General features: G+C 40.5%; 1 protein-coding gene across 18 annotated transcripts in view; it reads right to left on the reverse strand.

The window, feature by feature from the left end:
• The window catches only part of CAPS2 (calcyphosine 2), a 95,093-nt gene that overhangs the window by 59,191 nt on the left and 23,496 nt on the right, over positions 1–12,406 (reverse strand). For all 18 annotated transcript variants that reach the window (XM_053255746.1, XM_053255749.1, XM_053255744.1 and 15 more), the window contains 4 exons: positions 12,120–12,308; positions 4,761–4,883; positions 4,050–4,117; positions 3,186–3,305 (listed from right to left, as the gene is read on the reverse strand). In XM_053255746.1, the coding sequence (XP_053111721.1) occupies positions 3,186–3,305; positions 4,050–4,117; positions 4,761–4,883; positions 12,120–12,308 (500 nt within the window). The remainder of the gene's footprint in view (positions 1–3,185; positions 3,306–4,049; positions 4,118–4,760; positions 4,884–12,119; positions 12,309–12,406) is intronic.

The raw sequence follows: 12,406 nt of genomic DNA on the forward strand, positions 1-12,406 counted from the left end.
TGGTGGCCAAATGGTAACGCGCTTTGGTGCCTGTGGCCCCTCATCCGAAGACAGACAGTCCCCTCTTGTGCTGTCACCTTCTGCAGGGCCTTACAAATCTTGCCCTTTCCCCCTGGGGAATTGCCCTTCTGACCAAACTAGAATCCGGAGAAGATGAAAAAGAAAGGGTGTCTGGTTGTGCACGCTGGTGGAATAGCCCCATCAGTTCTGACTGGCACAGGCGGCAGCTCACTCGGAAAGGCAGAAGCAAAAGGGAGTACAATTCACCATTGCTGTTGCTGACTGTCCAATCAATGGGGTAACCAAGGCCAGGCACTTCTTTGTCAAACTCCCCAAGCCAACGCAATTCAGCTGGCGAAATATGTTCATTATTAGGTCCCAATAAGATGTCCCCGCTATTAACATTAGCCCCTAATTCAGTGTTACCACCAGTGCACAGAGCGCTCGTAATTCCATCCTGCTATTCTGGAACTAGAGATGTAGGAGGATTTGTTCCACTGACTAGCGCTGAGGTGGTGTGCAAATCAGTAGAAGTACTCAAAATGGTGATCGGCATTTTGCCAGGAATAGTGGTTGGTTCCTTTGAAGGCTGTTGCTCTGTAATTGCCCACATCTGCAGCCGCTCACTGAGAGGGGCAGAAACTGATGAACGCTTTTTCTTTTTATGCTTTGCCCCCTCTACCTTAGCATGTTTTGTTTTCTTTGCCGCTTTTTTGGGGAGCTAGCTCCGATGGAACAAGCTGCACCATCTCAGAGACCGGGGTGGCTCCGTCCAGGGCGCCCGGTACTGCCAAAGAACTGCTTCCCTGAGTCACGGGAATTTGCAGGGGTTATGAAAGAGGGCCCTCCGAGAGGGAACCGCTGAACATATCGCCCGTATGGGCCAATTCCACTGCCAGCGGTGTAAAACCAGCCAGGAAACACAGGGAGGGCGATCGGTGAGGGAGGGCGAGCAGGGAACGGAAAAAGAAAGGAGGGGGGAAGGAGGGGGGAGGTTACAACGTAAGAACAACAACTTAATAACTTCGCTGAAAAAGGACACAGAAGGAATTCACATTGATAGGAAGGTAAAACGGCGACTACCTTCCCCTCCTCTCACACAGTAGAATTTTGAACAAGCTCTGGCAAGAAATGGAAGCTGAGGAGAATGGATGAAGTAGCTCTATGTGTGAAGTGAGACAGGACCAGAACTGGGCTGCAGAGGGAGTTACCAGAGAGCTGCTGGACGTGCTAAATTTCTATTGGCCCTGTCTCAAAGCATGCAGAACGTAACATAATACCCGTCACGTGATAGATGCCCTCCCCATACCTTGGAAAATGATCTGCTCTCGTTCTAAATGAAATCATATTGCGGAAAGTTAAGGTTTTAGGCAGTCATGTATCAACAGCAAGAAAACTGTTATCAACCCCTCACCCCCTGCAATCATTGATCATATTTTTAATAAATTTTATACCCCATCTTTCTTTTGTTAAAATGAAGTTCAAAATGGCTATGCTACTACTATCACTGGGTTGTATCCTACCCACAAGTGCAATGGCACTCAGATAAGCAATCTTCCTTTCCACTTCCTCCTTAACTGCAGCTCCCCAAGTCACCTACAAAGCTGCTCCTGAAGACTGGGGGACCAGCAGCATGCTCATCCAGAATGAGTTCCTAGATGACTGAGGTCTTACCATATACCAACTGATATCTAGCAGCAGAATGTTCAATCTCAGGGCAATGACATCCTGGACAATCCAGGCTGCTAGAAGAGCCAGAAGAGGGGACACTTATTGACTGATTGATTGATTGATTGTTAAATTTATATACTGCCTTTCATTAAAACAATTCCAAGGCAGTTTGTGACAGTTTATTAACTGTCTAACCTCTGTTTCCCCATTATGGCCTGTTCTACTCCCACCGCCATATCTCCCTTGGTTACCACGCTGCCAGCTGGCACACACACACACACACACACACCCATTCTGTCTCCCAAATATATACTAACCATCCCTTGTTCTCAGCCATCAGTAATTACCAGTTTCTTGTCCCCCACTCGCCGGAACCAATTTCCACCAACATAACCATCTTCACAGAAAGAAGAGCTACCCTCACCAAAAACCTATTTTTCTTCCCAAGTCAAGTAATCTATTCAGTGTCCAGAAAACCAAGATATCGTATCCTGCCCTATATTCTAACCACACACCCCTCTAATCAAGGATGGATGCTGAAGGGCAAAGCCATACACTGCCACTGTACTGGATTATATCTGATGCCCTATTCCATTATTCCCCCACCCCCAGTCAGTCTCTCTCTCTCTCTCTCTCTCTCTCTCTCTCTCTCTCTCTCTCTCTCTCACACACACACACACACAGGCAACTAGGTCAAGATGCAAGAGGAGTGGCTGTTACCTTCATGGCCTTAAGTGACAAAAATATGTATAACCACCAAATGGAAGACCCCATCTATCTGTGAGTGGAATGAAAATATATAGAAAATAGTTTTAATACTTGCATATTACAAAAGAGCATTGGAAGGAACTTATGCAAACAAGTTTGAGGAGAAACTGAATCTGTAAACTGAATTTTGGGACAGTAATTTTCACAACTGACATCTTTTTTATTATTTTCTCTACTATAATGTGATGCGGTGTTTCTATTAATTTGACCGATTTGTTCTTCTTTTTAAATTAATAATGTGGATTATTTGTGTAGTAAAGAGATAAAGGAAGTATTGTATATATGTGGTTACCATATTTACCTAAATCAAAGACAACTCTGAATTTAAGATGACCGCTTGATTTATAATATTTAAAAAATTGGGGGGGGAACCTAGTCAGATTCAGGGAAATACAGTACTCATTGTTTATCATAGGTTTTAATTAATTTTATTAATAAAGACCATTTAAAAACTATGTTCTATCTTACCTCTGCTACTATTTGAGGTGATATGTAACTATAATTTTAAAATCCAGCAAAATGCAGAAAACTTAGAAAATGTAAGAACCAGAAACTGCCAGACTTGACATGTGGAAGCAAAAAGGAAAAAAAGAAAAAAGAAGAACAGGACTGACAGACAAGTGGAATTATTGGCTTGTTTAACAAACAAATGTACATACACAGTATGAAACCTAGCAATATTTCATCATGTAATTGCTTTTGAGGTATGACCAGGAAGACAAGCTAACACAATAATATAACCTTACTTTGTTTCATGTAATGTTCTTTTCCTAAAGCGCAGAGGTGCTGTTCTTAACCCTGGAAGGACAGGATCCTTCTCATAAGTATCAGAATTTCTATTTTGCTCCGGGTCACTTATCACAGCTCTACCTCAAAAAAGAACAACCAATCATTTTATGGAAATGCTTTTATGGAACTAAAATGCATACTCCAATTCATGTTTTAGCATTTATTATTTGTTATAACACCCCAATATGATTTGGAAAACTGGTATTAAACTCTATGTATATCACAGAACAGATGAACAGTTTATTTCATTACAAAGTATAACAAAGTTTTATTTAGGGAGCAACGCCATCATCATTTAATTCCCCTACTTGCTGTTGATTCAGTCACCAGACAGTGGCCATTACTAATTAATAATTCCATTTATTTCAGTAGAGCCTATGTTTAAAAAAGTATACTTAACATCATAGCCATATAACTTGATCCTATGCATGTCTACTCAGAAACAAAAAACTGAACTCAGTGGGATTTTCTTCTGGAAAAGCATGCTTAAGACTGGACTGTTTTAAGTGTAGAGTTTGTTTTACTGATGCCTTACTTTTGTTTTTGTGCAAGCAAACTTACATGACGCAAGCAACCTTGTGCAGTATTGGAAAGGTGGCACAATCAAACCAAATAAGGGCACAATCCTGGCAAATTAAGCACTTAGAATTTCCTTTGATTCCATCTGCTTAACAAGTTTCTGTTAAATCAATGAGCCTTCAAAGTGACGACTTAATTTTGTATTGTGCCCCAAATAAGTATTCTGTAGGTGGGGGAAATACATACAACCACAACAAAACAAGATTTAGTTAATTAGCAACTGTATATGTATATTATTTTACCTAGATAACTGATCTATCATCACTTGTTCCACTACAGTTTGCTTTCTTCTCTCTGCTGCTACATCATCCTGTAAATCAAACATTGAACGGGGGGGGGAGGATTACAATTCAAGAAGTTTAGAAAATATTGTTAAATGTTCAGAACATGGGATATTTGCAGTTCTTAAAAATGAGGAGCAGGACACAGATAAGATAGGTCACTCTAAAAATGTTTCCGAGATCAGTAAACAGAGCTACAAAAAAAGAATAGTTTCAGTATCTATCATATATGCAACTTCATTCTAAAAGTCAGGAAAGTGGTCTCCATTAGTTTTACTTCAATTTGGAGTATCACTGGATAATGCCAAAGCTTAATCTGTGTGATTAGTGATACGAACTAATTTTAAACACATCCCACAGTCTGTTCAGAAATATCACACACACACACACACACACACACACACACACGGAATCCAAGGCCACTGTGGTAATGCAAAATCCAGATTTTGGGCAACTGAGTAATTATTTGTAAAAATTTAAGTATTTCTTGAACGGTAAAAGAAAGGAAAATAAAGTCAACAATGTCATATCTTGTATGCTTTTTATGAAAACATTACATTTGTGGCATTGCCCTCTAGACGAAGAAACTTCTGCTCTGCCTACTGATATTATAAGCTTAAATACAAAGGTATGTAATAATTTCTTTAATGTAACGTTCTCCAGAAAACTTACAGCTTCTAGTTTCTTTATGCTGTGTTGCATTGTGTAGGGTTTGTTTGTATAGCATTGCTGCAACAGAGCTTTCTCATCAAGAATTGTCAGTTCATCATCCATTTGATTTTCTGGCTGTAACTCCTAAGTGGGAAACAACACAAAAACTGGATATCACTGACTATCAGGGGTACACTCAGGCCAACCAGCACCCTTGATACATGTCATTTTTGCTCTTCTCCTAGGGTGTTTGGGAAATACGTATTAGAACTAATTCACACAGGTTTCTGTCACATAACCTGTAAGTCCACATAAGTCCAAGAGTTATGAGTTTAAATGTATAATTTCACTATTCAACTTGGCAATTATTTTATTTATTTATCGTATTTATATAACACCCCATATAAAATATCTAGGTGGTTTATAATTAAAACCCAACCACAATTAAAATCTTAAATGATATAAAACAAATTGAAATAACCATCAATAAAAATTTAACACAATATAAACTAAAAGCCTGATAAAATAGGTGCACTTTCCAAAGTCGCTTTAAAAAAGCCAGAGGTGGAGAGGTTCTGATTTCATTTGGAAATGTGTTCCATAGCTCTGGGGCAACCCTGAAATAGGTCTGGTTTGGGGTTGCCACCAGACAAGCCGGTGGTAATTCCCAATGATCTTAATAGGCAGCAGGGTTCATGAAGGTGGCAGCACTCTCTTAAACAACTCAGGAGGCAGCCCAACAGAGGTCACATTGCTGTAGTCAAGCCCAGATGCCCATTTTGCCCAACCAATGATCCTCGCATGATCCTGGGTATTCACACAACTGAGATATGTGCCTGTGCAGTAGACCAATCGGGAAGATTCTAAAGCCCCATGTGATGCTCCCAATTCTGCCCACCTCGTGAGTGCATTCATTAGAAGTGGTTGGAGTATTGCTATCCTTGGTTCCTGGACAATCACCGAGCTCAGCAACCATCGTGAGAGGAACTGGATAAAGTAAGTAAGAGAACAAGTTATCAAGTAAATAACATAGTAGCCCAAAGCACATTCTCCAAAGAAAAGGGGAAGTACGGTGAGATGTGTGAATACCCAGGATCACCTGTTACAGGTAAGCAACCTGTTTATCCTTGATGTGATCTCATTGTATTTACACAACTGGGTGATTAGCAAGCTCCCTCTTTGAGGTGGGTGTCTGTGGATTTATGTCGCGCTAGGATTGAGATAGAACTAGCTTTAGAACGACCCTCCCAAAGTGCGCATCTTTTGAGGACTGGAAGTCCAATGCATGTTTGATAAAAGGGTGTTCCGAAGACCATGTCGCAGCCCTCCTGACAACTTCCATGGCAAATCCAGAGAGACTAGTGGCAAGAGTAGGTAGCTACCACCCTTGTAGAGTTGGCCTTGATGCCCATGGGTGGGTCTTTGCCTTGGCGTTTGTAAGTCTCTGTTATAGCCTGAACTATCCAACAGGACAAATGCTGGTGAGTAATCTTACCATCCTTTTAATCGGTTCTATAGGCCACAAAGAGTCCTGGGTCTTTGCAGAAAAGATGTGTCCTGTCAAGGTAGAAAGCTGCTTTGCAGACGTCTAAGGTGTGTAGCAATCTCTCCAAGTCTGAATGTGGGTCGCGAAGGAATGCGGGTAAAATCTCAATGTGAAAACTTGAATTGTTATTTGGAATAAATGATAAATCACTGCGCATGACTAACTTGTCTTTGTGAAATCAAACATAAAGCGGGTCTGATCTTAGGGTACACAATTCACTCACCCGACGTGCAGATGTGACAGCTATAAGAAAAGCAGTCTTGATCAATAAAAACCGAAGAGGTATAGTAACCATAGGTTCAAAAGGTTCTTTCATAAGGCCAGAAAGTGAAAGAAAGTGGCCATGGGGCTGCAGTTGAGCATACATGTGAGTGCAGATTCTCCAAGTTCATGAGGAATTTTTTCAGAAGGGCTTGGGAGAAGACTGAGTTAGTGTTGATTCCTGTGTGGCAGCTAGATACAGCTGCCAAATCGACTTTTATGAACGAATTGGAGAGTCCAGCCATCGTAAGGCTGGATAGATAGATATTTCAATACCTGTAATATTGAAGCTTTGACGGGAGGAGCAGGAGTGTGTAGCTATGTAGAATCCTTCTGGAAGACTTAGCGTGGTAGACGTGTCAGATAGGGAGTTGATATCTAGGAGAGTTCTGGGACCCAAGCCTTGTGTGCTGGTGTCCTCTGCGGTTACAGAGAGGGGCTGAATCAATGGGGGCACTGCAGGGGCCCCTACCTCTGACCATCGGCCTACTTCCAGGGACATATGCATCTGTTGTTGCTTCTGAGGTGATGACTGTCCCGAAGGAGCCTCGTCCTCCACTTGATCATGGCTCAAGCAGGGGGACAAATGGAGCTGGGGGCATGACCTACTCTCAGGTGTATCCAAGATGGTTGATTGTTCTTCAAGTTGTGGAGATGATGTGGGGGGGGGCATGGAGACCCTCCCCTAGGGTGGCTGACACCTACAGGTTGCCTGAGTTCAGAAGCACAGTGACCTTGTCAAAGTGTGGGTCACTGGCAAATAGCATTCCAGGGCTCAGTTCTTGCAAGGTAGTGGCCCGTGGTGGAGGTCCCTTGCCCGCTTCTGGGGCCTCTGTCCTGAATGTCCTAGATAATTCGTTGGAGATATGGAGGAGCCTGGGGGATTGGTCTTGATCACAGTCACTTTCCAAATCCGTTTCAGATCCTGGATCAGCTGCAAGACCTTCTGCGTTCTCTTTTAAACGTCTTTTGGGGGGTGATTTTAGCTAGACTTCTATTGATAATTTCTGATTGATTTCAGAGTCTGTGGTAGGGTCTGTGGCTGAGTAACCAACTCTGTGTCTTTTTGGGCTCAATCTCTTCAAAAGTGCAGCAAGTTTACTCTTTAATTGTATCAGATCATCTTGTCTGCAGGATTGAGAATCAGCCAACTCTATAGAGAGAGTTGGTTGTGGCTTATCTTGGCCAGAAAGTTTGTTTTGGATTTGTGTCCTTGTTTAAGCATTCCGAGCCTCAGCTAGTGAGGCTCTGCTGCAGCTCAGAGGGGTCCGTTTATTGTTAGTGTAGGAGGCAGGATTCTTGCTGCTAATGTTTTTGAGGCCATTAATTAATGGTCTGAAGCCAAAATCTTTAAAAACACGGTGCGAGGTAATGTGGAATTGTCTCAAGCGCTGGGCTGAGTGTATTAGCAGTGTGGGCACCCTTGCTGACTTATGAATAGCCTTTTATGGTCTAGCTGTGTTGGTAGAAAGTGAAAGTGCTCTATCTCTGAAGGGGATACTGGTTGGTTTAGGAGTTCCGAAAGGGAGGTGAGTATCTTTATTTTGATTGCCCATAAATATGAATCCTTCCTTGGAAAGTGGATAAGAGTCTGGTGGGTTTGCAAGATTCTTTGCAGCTTTTCCTTGTTATTTCCAGTTGCTTCTAGATATACCCAGTGCAGTGAGTCAGATGTCTAAGAAGAGGGGAGGGCCGTCTGGGAGCTGTTGACGTCAGCTGAGTTGTTAACCCCTTGCTAGTTCCTAGCTGATAAGTGTGCAAAAGCCTGTGTTAAACTCTCTATTTGTCCCCCAATTTGGTTCAGATGCCCTAAAATTAAAAACAGGCTTTCTGCTGAGATAAGGTAGGCATCACTTAGCTGCTGAGTAACAAGGTCCGACTGGGAGCTAGGTACTTGTCCAGCTATAGAGCTTCGGACCCCTTGTCTCAGGGAGTTTCCCTCCTCCTCTCTCTGATGAGACAATTTTGAGGTGGATTGTTTGATATCTGTCTCCTGGGGAGACAGCTTGGTGGTGGGGGTGGGGGCTTCCATGGCTAGGGCTGCAAATCTGTTCTTAGCATTCACAGCAAACGGCACTGCCTCAGCTGGGAGGAAGAAGTTTTAAATCCTCAACTGTTTCTTCTTCCTAGTTCTTTCCACTCCTTCCTCAGGTGGGCTCTTGTTGCTGGGACTCTTTCATAGTCTTTTTCTCCCCCGGGGACAGGGGAGTCAGCCCCTTGGATGACATGCCTGGCATGGGGGAACGCACGAGCACAGGCAGGAGCTTGGAAATTAGGCTGTTAGCCTGTCGCCATGGTGCCCCTCCTCTGAGCAGGATCTAAAATTAACTGAACGGACATCAAAAAACTTGTGAGCGCGCACACACCTTAGAAGGAACACTGACTGGCAAGATCCTTTTCTTGGTTATTCTGCCTGCTGAGATCCAGTGGGTGAGGAATTAACTTTCTCTGCATTGCATCTCAATTAAAGAACACTCTCCATAGTTCTGTATATCTGGCATCAACACTTATGTCTTTCTAATACAAATCAGAAATGTTTCTATTTTTTTAAATAGAATTTTTTTAATTTTTTTTAAATTAAAGAATGAATAAAGGAAAGATACATCAAAAATGTCCAAAATACAAGAGATATCTAACATTCCAAGTTGTTATCAACACTGGAAGAAGGAGAGAAACAACAACCTCTTCCCTCACTTATCACCACAAATAATTTGGTAACTGAATAAAAGAAGCAACCTTACATTTCATAAGTACAGATAAAAGCAGAAAAGAACAATTTCTATTAAAAAATTGCCAAGTTAACAAGATAAAAGTAAAAGTGTACAAAAATTCAAACAATATTCTTATAAGACATATAAAGGATAAGTTAGAAAGAAATACCAAACACTGCATAGCTATGAAACCTTATCAGCACTTGTTTACCTTATGTACCAAAAACTTCATAAATCAAATCCAGACATTGGGAACAAATGATGACCTTGTTGAATATTATAGTTTATAAAAGGCTCCCAAACAGACATAAATAACTCAGTGGACAAACCCTTCTTGTAAGCTGAGATTTTCAAAATTGAGGCACAGTCCCATAATTTCAAAAAGCAATCATTTAAAGAAGGCATCTCAGACACTTGCCAATTAGAGGCAAATAAAATCCTAGCTGCAGTAATCATATACAAAGACAGCTCATTAAGTTTAGAAGAAATATAGGGTTTTGTCATACTTAAAAGAAAAATTTCTGGAAGAAAAGCAAGTTTAACCTCTAAGATTTGTTCGATTTTCATATGAATTTGCTTCCAGAACAATTGAGCCTTGTCACAACTCCACCACATTTGATAAAATGATCCAGGATGTTGGTTACATTTCCAACAATTCTTTGAAAAAGAGTCATCCATTTTGTTAACTGTCAAGGGAGTTATGTACCATCTAAAAAACATCTTGCACCAGTTTTTCTTAAATTATTGCTCAAAGTAAATTTTATATTCTTTTTCCACTGGTATTCCCAGTCGGAAATATCAATCGCTCTGTTAAAACTCTGCAAGAAATGTTTCTATTTTCTATTCTTTTAACTCATATTAATTTAGTTTGTGTTTTATTACTGGCATTTTTATTATCTAATTTTTATAAGAATTTGTATTTTTTGTATATCTCACACAATTTTTGAAGGTAGTTCTAAATCTGTTACCTAAATGACAAAGCAATTCTATTTACGGTACATAGGACTGCATTAGTTTCTTCACTGTTGATATCTTCCCAAACACATACAAAAGCAGGTATAAATAAATTTTGGAGAGAACGTGTAAACAATGTTGAAAATGTTCATCATTCTCCTTCACCTTTAAGAATATTTTAAGATGCATTTTCCAGCTAACATCACTAATACCCTAGTATAGGGCACCAAACAAGTTGCTGAATACTCAGACATTTGGCTTTAAACAAGGGGAGATGAACCGCTGTGGCTCAGATTCATCAGAATTTTTAAACTCTCTGGCTTGATTCCGATACTAACTTTAAAAGGTGATTCAGTAACTAGTCCAGATACTTTGGATTGATTTCCAACCAGATTATCTATTAATTTTTTGCTAATGGAGTGTGTAGATAGGCACAGGGTATCTGCAAGCTCACTTTAGGTGTGGGAGTAAGTGGATCTGTGGGTGTTGGAGGAACCACAAGGCAAACTACCAAATGTCAGTTTTGAGGTGAACCTGGACCTCTGCTTCTTCCCAAACCAAAAACTACCTTTGTAGAAGCAAAGAGAATGAACACTTTGTAGCCACAGAATGCTCGAACCAAGGTTCCAAAAGGAAATTCTCCTCTCCATCAATTAACAGGGTATAGCCAATAACACTGGATATTTGGGGAGTGGGAATGTGAGAGAAAGAACGCTATTGTTTGCAATGCAACTCTATAAAATGACTATAATAACTACAATTTATTTCACTTGTGAAAAATATTTTTAAACTGCTTGTTTTGCATTTTGTTAAAGGTTTTTACAAACAAAATACATATTTTAAAAAAGAAAATAAACTGTATAGTATGAATAGTTAAATGGTAGCAAGAGGAAATGCTGTGCCTGACAAATACAAAAGTCTTCCAGATCAGTTCAAGAATCCTCCACAATGAGGCCTGGTTGCTGGATTTCAGCTTGTGTGTAGGCAAACCTCTTGAACCCAGGAGGCTTACCTAAGCCCTGCCTATGAATACCAATCTGTTCCTCCTCCCTTCTTCTCAGATGGCTGACAGGAGAATATAGTTGCTCCATATATAGCTAGAGAAGAACACTTACCATCATCAAAATAATCTTCACTGATCAAAGGGTTGGACTAGACAGTAATTCCACTAAGGCTCAAAACTGTAATAACAGGCACATAATTAAAATTCTTAGAAGTTTCTTTTCATCCCCAAAGTTTTGAACTCAAAAGGATGAAGTTATCTTAAAGTTCCAAAACCCTGAAGGTATTTATTTATTTTAATTTTAGTTTTAATTCTTCTCCTCCATCTGTATTATTTACTGTTATAGAAAATGGGACATCCTAATAGATTACAGATAACTTTTTAAAAAATAGATTACATAACAATGGAAATCTACAGATCCTCCAAGTTCTCTGAGCTGTGCCTCTATATGCCCCTCTCGTTCCAATGGAACTAGAATCAGGATGTGGGGCCCTCAGGGACATATTTTTGGGAGGCACATGTGCAAGGGGGTATCACCAAAAATCATTCCTCTCCCTTTGCAGAATGAAAACTCTCTTCTGCCAGCACATCACTTTGAATGGGTGTCAATCAGTGTTTTTAGGAAGATGACTAGTTAGTACAGTTCCCAATTGTAGATTACGTACAAGGTAAAAAGAGCCCCTGGTGGCGCAGTAGTAAAGCTGCCGCCCTGTAACCAGAAGGTTACAAGTTCAATCCTGACCAGGGGCTCAAGGCTGACTCAGCCTTCCATCCTTCCGAGGTCAGTAAAATGAGTACCCAGAATGTTGGGGGCAATATGCTAAATCATTGTAAACCGCTTAGAGAGCTCCAGCTATAGAGCGGTATATAAATGTAAGTGCTATTGCTATTGCTATTGCTACTACCTTTTGCTGAGTTATTTTTCTTGGAGATTCATGAGACTGGTCATTCTTTACTTTCTTTTCTGAAGCTCTTTGTGAATACTGTTTATATCCCTCTTTCATTTCTGCTTCATACTGCTGATACTTCAATTTGTATGTTTCTGTTGGGGGTGGCAGATCTTCTGGTACTATTTTTTGTTCACACAAAGGAAGCTGAAAGAATAATCAAGAGCATACATTTAAATAATATTTAAATTACAAAATTAGCTTTCTAAAATGTATTTAGTAATAAGGAAAATAAGATTCAGGGA

Source organism: Hemicordylus capensis, chromosome 5 (genome assembly GCF_027244095.1).
Source record: "Hemicordylus capensis ecotype Gifberg chromosome 5, rHemCap1.1.pri, whole genome shotgun sequence".
NCBI classification, from domain to species: Eukaryota; Metazoa; Chordata; class Lepidosauria; order Squamata; family Cordylidae; genus Hemicordylus; species Hemicordylus capensis.